The following is an 11,016-nucleotide window of genomic DNA, read 5'->3' on the forward strand; positions in this document are numbered from 1 at the left end:
GAAAATATAATTTAAGAAAGTGATAATTTATGTATATATTATATTGTTATCTGAAAAAATCTTTTAGTAAAAAAGTAAAAACATAAATTATATAACTAAATATTAATCAAATAAAATTATTAATTATATAATTAAAAATAGAATATTGAATTATCCAAAATCTAAAAATATAATCAAAAAAAGATAATTTCTATAAATATATATATTGTATTGTTATCTGAAAAAGTATTTTAGTAAAACGTTAAAAACATAAATTATATAATTAAATATTAATCAAATAAAGTAAATTTTTTGAATCGAGCTCTCACGTTCAAAGTTAGAGTGGTTAATATTGTTTATACCTTTAATGAATAAAATATATAAATAAATTAAAAATAATAAAAACAAAATTTTAATTGATTTGATTAGATAATTGATTAATATTAATAATAATAAGAATTATCCAAAATCTGATTTTCAAGGGAGATAATTTATGTATATATTGTATTGTTATCTGAAAAAGTCTTTTAGTAAGAAGTTAAAAACATAAATTATACAACTAAATATTAATTAAATAAAAGTTTTTAATTATATAATTAAAAATATAATATTGAGTTATTTTAAAATTTATTTTAGTAATGAATATAGTGTACAAAGAACTTTTCAAAAATTTATGAAAATATTTAAGTCCGCGTCGCGGGCAAAACATCTAATTTATTAAATTAAACATTTATCTAATTATTCTGTACTGTTTTACTGTTGTCGTCGTTTAGCTACAAATCGAATAAATATTTAGTAATTAAATTCTTCACTACAGAACACATGCGTGTAATCCAAGACCTTGAATCTAACCATGCTATATTGCTTCAATCGTATGCTTCTGGGCCCCACATAAGCCGCTGTGTACAAAGCCCAAACGTTTTATTGCAAACGAAGCCCGAACGTTTTATTGCAATTTCAATTGGAAGCCCAATCCCAGTGACATGGCAATATGATAGGTTGGGATTATTTTGCACATGTGGCATCTCTCTTTAGCCTTTAAATTAGCTTCTTTTATATAGTAGGATAATCAATTTTGATTGAATTTACAAGTAGTCATTGTTACATGAACAAGAGACGAGCATCAGTCATATACATTATTAATTAGTTTCAGTGTTCTAAAATATATAATATAGTTGGTACGGCCGAATTATACGGTATACTCAGTAGTGCACTGTACTGTTTTTACTATACGGTAGAATAACACTGTGATGGTTTAGATGAGCAAAAATACAACGTTTATACAATGTTATACGCTGTTTATACGGCGTTTATACAGGCGTGTGCTATATTTTTAAAGAAATTTTAGTAAACAATTATAATGTACTCGTTTGATTATTTTGATTTCATTTGACTTCATTCGTATCATTTTTTGTTTTCTTTTCAGTATTCGATAAATAATTATAATGTATAATCTATTTAATTATGTTTGCTATATATTTATTATTTACATATAATGTATATAGTTATTTTATTTATTACTATAGTATTTATTTAGAATATATCAACCCATATATACATCCAGGCGCTATACAATAATCAACCGTCCGACTAGCGTATAACGTATTTTATAACACTGCTTAGTTTGAATCAAGTTACAAGTAGTCATTATTCATAAGCCATAACATAAGCCTATCCCGCCCGTACTTTGTTTGTTTTTCAAGTTTGACTCAAGTTATAAGTAGTCAATACTTCACGTGTGCAACTCAAGTAACATTCATTATAAAACCAAAATATAAATTTAACCAGACACCAAATTCAATAGGCAATCGCAAATGTTTTGAAAAAACAACACCAAATCAAAACAATGAATCTCCAAAATGTAAATTAAAACCAAAACACCAAATAAAAATACCAAATCAAGAAGGTATAGCCTATGTGTGTTTAAGAAACCTGTTGCATCAGAATAAAGTCATGTATGGTATAGCCATTATTTTTTTTATTTTTAACCAATATATAGCCATTAATTAATGTCTTAATTTGTGTAATAGCTAATTTTAAGAAAAAAATTAAGAATATAGTATTGATGTTGACATAATTAGATCTCCAAACATTTTTTTTCTTTTTTTTCTTTTCCTTCTGATTTTCTCCTTTTCCAAAACCTGTTGACGGTGATACTCTGTCACTTAAATGAAAAAGGTGTTGTTAGAGTGGTGGTGATATGGCATCCACAATAATACTGATGGTATTATATAAATATAATAAAAGAAAATACCCAAAGATAACACTAAAAACGTTTTGGTCATAAATATAGACTCTAAGAATCAAAATGATCAAAATGTTTCATTAAAGAGGTAAATATACATTTATATTCCTAGGGTTAACTAATCTAAACCTTAGAGTTTAGAGTTAAGGGGTGTGAATTTGGGATTGAGGTTTAAAATTTTATAAAATAAAAAATAAGTATTAAAAATTTGAAAATAAAAATTTTAAAAATAGTTTCAAAAAGTATTTTCGAATTACAAAAAGAAAATTTGAAAAAAAAATAAAATTTCTTTTTCGAAAAAACAAATTTAAAAAAAAAAATTATAAAAAAGTTCGAATTTGAAAACATATAATCTAAAACTATAAAAAAATTTAATTTTTTTTTTAGTTTTTTTAGTTTTTTTTTTAATTTTTTTTAAATTTTTTATTATTTTTATATATCTAGGATATTAGGTTTTTTTACCTATTAAATGAAATATTTTGGTCACTTTCCTCCTTGTGGTCTACTTTTGTGACCAAAACTTGAAAATGGTCTATTTATGAGAATTGTCCTAGAATAAAACATGGTAAATGGTATAATTCATATTAATGAAATTATAAAATAGTTTGATGAACATCCAAAACTTCAATAAACTAAATTTAAAATACTAATCACTAAATCTAAAAGGAAATATAAACTTTAACTCAAATATCAAAATATGCAAATAGTATTTAATATAAAATATTATTAAAATAGAATAGTAACAAACAAATGATAATAATACATATAGTTTAAAATTTTGAAATGTTTATGATTGCAGAAAATGAGGTAATGCTTACCCCAATGTCAATCCAAACTTTTCATAAACTAGACCCAAAACACTAATCACTAAACCCTAAAAGGAAATATAAACCCTAACCTAAATATCAAGCACATAGTACATAATATGAAGCATTATCAAAATACATTATCAAAATAGAAATATAACAAACAAAATAACATAGTACATACTGGTCGAATTTTAAAATGTCTGATTGCAGGTAAGGAGGTAATGGTTACCCCAACATTAACCCACACCTTCCATAAAGTAAACCCAAAACACTAATCACAAAACTCAAAATAGAAATATATATCCTAACTTAAATATCAAAATATTCACATACTTCATAATATGAATCGTTATTAAAATTGAATAGTAATAACGAAATAACATAATATATTTTGTTCAAATAGCATAGTACAGCTGAGAACTCACAGTATATAGGAGTGGTGGTGGTTACGACGAAAGAGGTGCTGACTGATATCAAGGAGATGATGTTTGTTTTGAAGAATGTGATGGCAAAAATATGAAAACGAAGATTATAGATTTGGTTAATAAGTAAAAGAAATGATGAAAATAGTTACAGTGATAGACAGAGACTCAAATAATTGAAATTGTTTTTTTACAGAAAGTGATAGTGGATTCAGGATTGGAAGAAATAGTAATGGTGGTAGGTAGATGAAGAAGAAGAAATGTATACATGTTATAAAATAATTTATAATTTTATAGTATAGAGAAATTTAATTAAGAGCGAAATTTTATACCCGCAGAAAGGAGATACTACTGATATAAGATAATAACGAGAGAGAATATATTATAAGGGGAAGAAGAGATGGTGTATTACAATTGATCGAAACGATCGTTTATATAGAAGTGAAAAAGAGAAAGTTACTGTGCGTGCATAGTGACGGTGGGCTCCACATAGTAAATAACAATGCGAAAATGTCAAGTTTTGGTACGTATTATTTTGACGTGTTTTTCTTCACGTTTACAACAATACACTTATTAACAACAACTAGAGATAATATATTATATATTATAGTAAATAGTGGAAGGTATTTTTTTAGTTAAATACCTAATTATGCTTTATTTCATGGTTACCCAACTCAAATTTTTTTAATTAATTTATTTTTGTTTGGAATAACAAAACACTGGACAAAGCCATGTCTAGGAACTAGGAAGCAAGAGATAGTTAGTGATGACAATTGATCCTTTCCATCCCGCCCCGCTTCACAGCGGGTTTGGTTTCAAGTGGGTCTGGGTGGGTCTATCCTGTGCGGACCACAGTCTCCAAAAAAAGCTGGCCAAACCCGCTCCGCAAAATATATGGCCCTCGATTTCTCTGTCCAAACCCGTCCTGAATAGACCTTCTACGGGTTTAGTCCGCGGGCAGGGTTACAAATTGCCATCTCTAGCGGCAATAAACGTGGTTATTTTATATTATTTGAAACAAAATTATTAAATTTCAACAGTAAATCATGCATATTATCAAAATAATTTTAGATAAGCTTCTCTTAATCGGCAGACATAATAGAAGAAGAAACCAAATTAAGGGTTTTCGTAACGCGAATCACACTAAGTCTCGTCTCTTGAAACCCCCCAGTGTCGCTCCATATCTGGTATCGTCGTCTCTTAGAATCAGCGATTGATACTGCGTTTAGGATTAGACTTGGGTCCTTTTTTGCACTGATTGCTTTCGTCGGCATTGTTTAGTGTCAATCGATTTGGTTCTGGTTTATGCTTTGTGTAGTAGGCCAATGCAATATGAAGGAGATGATTGATAAAACACAGTTGGCGGAGGAGAAACAAGAGTTCCCGGCGTTCCCGTACGAGCCCTACTCGATCCAAATCGATTTCATGAACGCTCTCTATCGCTTTCTCGACAAGGGAGGCGTCTCCATGCTCGAAAGCCCCACTGGTATATATACTCTAATTTCTTTAAAAAAGAAAAAGCGATTTATCTGGGAAAAATCAAATAATCTTAGGGGTTTGTGATTGTCAGGGACTGGAAAATCTCTAAGCATTATCTGCAGTGCTCTACAGTGGCTGCTCGACCGTAATGAGAAAGTAAACAACAACTCAGGATCATCCGATAAGGTTGTTGTTGTTGGTGAAGAAGAAGATGAATCCGAGCCCGATTGGATCCGAAATTTCACTGTCAGTAGCCATTATGATGCCAATACCAATAGGAAATCTCCCTTTAGGGTCAAGAAGGAGAAGAGAGATTTTGATGCGAGAAAGGAAGAAGAGGTTTCCATAAGGAAGCAAGAGGCTGGTGATGAGGCAAATGAGCAAGAGTTTTGTTTGGAAGAATACGAAAGCGAAGAGGATTCATCATCATCTTCTTCAAAGAGAAAACCTGTGGGAGGAGGTTTCTACACCTCTTCAGAGGATGAGGAAGATGGCTCAGATGAAGAAGAAGGAGGAGGAGGACTCAAGGTTTTCTATTGCAGCCGGACTCATTCTCAGCTTTCTCAGTTTGTGAAGGAGCTGAGGAAGACTGTATTCGCCCAAAGAGTCAGAGTTGTATGTCTAGGCTCCCGAAAGAACATGTGCATCAATGAAGGTCTACCCACCATTTTTTTATTCCCATTGTGTTTGTGTGTGTGTGTGTCTGATACTCACAGTTGCAGATGTTCTTAAGCTTGGGAACGTGGGCAGAATCAACGAGAGGTGCTTGGATTTGCAAAAGAAGAAGACATCTCTCGCCTCTAAAAAAAAGAAGGTACACATTATCATCAAGTCTCTTTCTTGTTACACCATGATTAACCCGGGTTCTTAGGGTGGGGTTCTTAGTTTCGGCTAAGAACCGTTTCTTAACTTTTAACTAAGAAAAGCTAAGAACCGTCTCTTAAATAAGAGATATAAAAGGCGGTTCTTAGTCGAAAAGTGTAAAAAAAAAACAAAAAAAATACCAAGTCATGAGTTAAGAACTCCAAATTAAGAACCCAGGTTAATCATGCTCTTAGCTTCTAAGTTCTAATGAAGCTTGAACATTTCAGAATTTAGGTACAAACGTTAAGGGAGGACGAACCAAAGCATTATCGTGCAGATGCCCAATGCTTAGGAAACAGTCGCTACAGAGAGAGTTCAAGGCTGAGATTCTCCAACAAGAAGCCATGGACATTGAGGATCTTGTCCAGCTCGGACGAAAGATGAGAACGTGTCCATACTATGGCTCTAGAAGAGTGGCCCCTGCAGCTGATCTTATTATTCTTCCCTACCAGTCTCTCCTGTCGAAGTCTTCACGAGAATCTCTTGGCCTGAACTTGAAAAACAGTGTTGTCATTATAGACGAGGCTCACAATTTGGCTGACACTCTTCTCAGTATGCATGATGCAAAAATAACAATGTCACAGGTAATATTTATTGATACTTCAATACACATCATTTAGTTGATATCTGACACAGTGTGGAATCAATGTCTTTAATCGATTTGTGTTCCCCAGTTGGAAGATGTACACAGCAGCATAGAGAGTTATCTAGGAAGATTCCAGAATCTCTTGGGAGCTGGGAACCGTAGATATATCCAAACTCTGTTGATTCTCATCCGAGCTCTCCTCAAACCTCTTGCCACCAGTGACGGGAACCTCAACAGTGGAAATAGTGGTCCTGATCCCTCTAAAAGCAAGCCTTGTGGTGGTTGCTCGATGGCGATAAATGACTTTTTATTCTCTCTGAATATAGACAATATAAACTTGGTCAAGTTACTCGCCTATATAAAGCAAAGCAATATCATTCATAAGGTAACGTGATCTCTTTTCTTCTGTACATTTCCCTTTTCTCATCTTTGATAGTCAATTGTTTGTTCGCAGGTGAGTGGATATGGAGAGAGAGTTGCTATGTTGCAGAAAGACCCAACGGCCCATGAGGAAATGAGCAAGCTATCAAGTTTTAGAGCTTTTTCTGATATATTGGTGGCACTCACTCATAACAATGGTGATGGGCGGATCATAGTCTCAAAGATGAATTCGTCCACCTCTTGCCAACAAGGAGGGTACATTAAATACGTCATGCTCACTGGAGCGAAGTTATTTTCAGAGGTTAGCCCCTTTCATAAATCTCTTCCCTTTCTTTCATCAATGTAAAAGTTAATAAAACCAATTTGTAGGTGGTGGATGAAGCTCACGCTGTTGTATTGGCCGGTGGGACTCTTCAACCTATAGAAGAGACAAGGGAACGACTCTTTCCGTGGCTACCATCAAATCAGCTGCAGTTCTTCTCATGTAGTCACATTGTTCCCTCTGAGAGTATAATGCCAATCGCAGTTTCACATGGTCCGTCTGGTCAGTCTTTTGACTTTAGCCACAGTTCAAGAAGCTCAACAGAAATGGTGATTGATCCTAATAGACTCGTTTTCTAACTAGATTGAGAAAGAGTATTGAGTGTAACTTGTGCTTTGACCTTTTGGGATGGCAGATACAGGAGTTGGGACTATTGATGAGTAACCTGGTGGCATTGGTTCCCGAAGGAGTTATCGTCTTCTTCTCCTCCTTTGAGTATGAAACACAGGTGCACACAGCGTGGACCAACTCGGGGATACTCAGAAGAATAATGAAGAAGAAGCGTGTGTTTAGAGAACCCAGAAGAAACACTGAAGTCGAAGCTGTTCTCAGAGATTACAAGGAAGCGATAGAGAGCCAAAGAGGGGCAATAATGCTAGCTGTGGTTGGTGGGAAGGTGTCAGAAGGAATCAACTTCAGCGATGGCATGTGTCGGTGTGTTGTGATGGTTGGTCTGCCTTATCCCAGCCCATCTGACATTGAGCTGTTAGAGAGAATAAAGCATATAGAAGGTCTTGGAGATACGGAATCGTCGAAACCTTGTCTGACTTTGGTTGACGACTCATACTACAGTGGAGATGTTCGAGAAGGGTTTGGGGTATTAAGGAGCTGCAGACGGAGAGGGAAAGAGTACTATGAGAATCTGTGTATGAAAGCAGTTAACCAATCAATCGGTGAGTTAATATCTTCATTCATGATTGGACTGAGAATTAAAATGTTAAAGTTTTCTTTGCCTGTTTGCTTTTTTTTTTCAGGTAGGGCAATAAGGCACGCAAAGGACTATTCAGCCATTTTACTGGTAGATGCTCGATACGCGAATGATCCTGCCAAAAGAACATCTCATCCATCCAGCAAGCTCCCAAAGTGGATCAAAGATCATCTTATTTATTCCACCAAAGGCTATGGAGACGTTCACAGACTGTTGCACCAATTCTTTAAACATAAAAATGTCCAAAAATCATCCTGAAAAATAACATTGAAGCATCTATGAGCGAACATGTTGGAGGAGATCTCATGTTGGGTTCCAGTGGCAAACAAGAAGAAAGAGGTATTGCAGTATATAGATAAAGGCTTTCTATTTGCCATATAGGTTCCTATTGTATCCATTCCATTTTGTTTTTTTGTTGATCATGTGTTGATGACGTCTTTAGTGCTTCCATTTATTCTTTGATAAAAAAGGAAAATCTTCTGTTTGTTGTTGTACAGTTTTAACACGCACAACATGAGTAGGGTTCGTGAAGACATATGTTCTCGGTTTTCAAAAGTGAACAGCAAGCAGCAGAGAGAAGAGTTTGGTGAGGCAGTCTCATTGTTTAAAAATAAAACTGGTCTCTGGTATATTGTCAAGTGATGCTTTCAAAACAGATTTAAAAAGAAAAACACGACCCCCCTCTAGTATTTCGTGAGATTGTCACCATCTCCTTTAGAATTAAAACCAGCAAAGAAAGGTAAGGACAAGAAACTTAGCTGCCAGTAAGATACTTGTGCTCGAGATTAAGAGAGTAGACAAGGAACATCACACGAGAAATGGCTAGATATTCGGGAGGAGAAACCCAATATTTAACTTTTGTATCAAAAAAAATTAAAAATCTTTAATATAAAAGGTTACAAAATACCTCTGTTCGGAAAAGGCGTTACGCGTGCGGCACACCCGGGCCTAGCGATTTATTAGAAAAGCGGAAAAAACTCGGGGAGTACGCGGAGAGGAATTTTTTGTACGTTTATACGTATAATACCTTATTTCTACGTATAATACCTTATTTCTACGTATAATACAAAATATTTATGTATAATATGTATAAAATATCTTTGGTATTAAAATTATAAATTTCTAAATACATACCAAATTAGATCACAAATTTAATTATATCTACTACAATTCAAATCTAGTAATATATAACATAAAAATAACTCAGACTTCTTGTAAAAGAAATGTTTGTAATGGCAAAATTCTAAGCAATCATTTTTTTAAGAAAAAAAAAATCATTTGCAATTTCGTTTTTAAACAGAAAAATATATACAAATGGGTACTTAAATATATAACCCATCGAAAGCCCAACAGGCAAACACCCATTCACAAAACTGTTAAAAAGATCACCAGATATTAAATGAAAGACTCAAGTAACTTCTAAACCTCCCACATCGGTACATGGAGGAAGTAATAAACGTTCACGGACACTATAAATAAGCATGATCTCCCACACAGTTAAAATCATTCAATCTTAAGTTAAGAGTGGGCCCACTTTGGTTGGGCCTAACTTCTTATAATATTTAAATTAATCGGTTCTTAATCCGATTAATAGCGCTTAACATGATTAAGCGGCCGATAAATAATTTGCCGATTTTTTATAGTGAACTGGCTTAAATCGAAACGCTTGACCTCCGAGTAGCGTTTTGACGGCCGCGTTTGCGGCAACTCGGCCGCGTTTTCGAACAGAGCAAAATACTCTTATGCAAGTGACTCAATATAAAAAGGTGTAACTGAATTATTCACATAATAATTTTGATGAATATTTGTTTACAAGATTGATACAATATATATTAACACTTAAATCATGTATTCAAATTATTTTATCTAAATAATTTTAAATAAATAATACTAGAGCAACAGTGTTAAAAACAAATATCAAATCTCCTATATATTGATTGAAAAGCATTTTGAGGGAGTAGTCACTACAATGGCCCATGATTTCATTTCATAATTATTATAGTTTGAGACGTAACCAAACATGATTATAATAATTTTGAAATGTATGAATAAGTATTCGTAGTAATCCTTTGGAAAAAAAATATGAAATGCCCATGCCTACATATAGTTTATGTTAACTACATTGACATTTTAACCATTATATAATCATAATTATATATTTAATTTGAATGTATATTACCTTTTACTTATAATTTATATAACTTATAACTTAATGAAAATTTCATAATAAGAAGAAATAATTTTTTTCTTAGTAATCATTTTGAAAAGTTCATTTTACACGTTACAAACAATAGAAAAAGATCATCTAAACCATAAACCAAAGTCAAATTGATTTAGTCTAAACCAAATTCATATATTCATAATTTCCATTCCTTAAATAAGTGTAGAAAAAATATATAGTTTCAAAATTACATGATTTTAAGTTTGTGTGGGAAGTTTATATAAATTTCAATACCTTATTTGAGCCAAGGGTAAGTTCTTTACTTTAAATTTTGCTATCTTTTGTATAATGATTCAAATTTCAAACTTTACAATTTTATATTATACTCTCTACGTTTCGAGTTAATTGTCGTTGTAGAAGAAAAAATATTGTTTCAAAATAAATGTCGTTTAGAGTTTCAATGTAAAATTTATTAATAAGATTCTTCACTTTATTTTTTTATTGGTTGAAATATGGTTAGGTATATAAGTACTTATGTTTTTTTTTATTTTGGAAATATATAAAATCACATGTTTTCTTAATATGTATGCATACACCTAGAACGACGATAAAAACAAAACAGATGAAGTATTTATTTAAATATTTTATTCTGCACAAGGCTGAATAATATCCTTTAAGCCAGGCGCTGACAAACACATAGCTCTTTTAATATTTGAAAGATTACTCATTTCTGATAGCTAATATTTGGTTAAAAAACTATTCTTTTGATTTTCATTGTCAAAGTACTATTAGAAAAAAATTACTTAAACAGAAGCACCGTGACAATGCTATACAGAAACA

The 11,016-nt window shown here is 32.5% G+C and overlaps 1 protein-coding gene across 4 annotated transcripts; it reads left to right on the forward strand.

The window, feature by feature from the left end:
* Window positions 1-4,395: 4,395 nt before the first annotated feature.
* Window positions 4,396-8,741, forward strand: LOC103854009 (ATP-dependent DNA helicase DDX11). 4 transcript variants are annotated; one of them, XM_009130910.3, is made up of 11 exons: window positions 4,401-4,642; window positions 4,774-4,941; window positions 5,026-5,589; window positions 5,657-5,748; window positions 6,026-6,382; window positions 6,473-6,769; window positions 6,839-7,066; window positions 7,135-7,356; window positions 7,443-7,980; window positions 8,062-8,354; window positions 8,513-8,741. In XM_009130910.3, exons 2-10 carry the CDS (start codon window positions 4,788-4,790, stop codon window positions 8,271-8,273), a joined length of 2,664 nt encoding a protein of 887 aa, XP_009129158.1. In that variant the 5' UTR covers window positions 4,401-4,642; window positions 4,774-4,787; the 3' UTR covers window positions 8,274-8,354; window positions 8,513-8,741. The 4 variants fall into 4 exon arrangements, with proteins under 4 accessions (XP_018511671.1, XP_009129157.1, XP_009129158.1 ...); XM_033285127.1 differs by having other exon boundaries at window positions 4,498-4,642; window positions 4,777-4,941; XM_009130909.3 differs by having other exon boundaries at window positions 4,399-4,941.
* The last annotated feature ends 2,275 nt before the right edge of the window (window positions 8,742-11,016 follow it).

Source organism: Brassica rapa, chromosome A02 (genome assembly GCF_000309985.2).
Source record: "Brassica rapa cultivar Chiifu-401-42 chromosome A02, CAAS_Brap_v3.01, whole genome shotgun sequence".
NCBI classification, from domain to species: domain Eukaryota; kingdom Viridiplantae; phylum Streptophyta; class Magnoliopsida; order Brassicales; family Brassicaceae; genus Brassica; species Brassica rapa.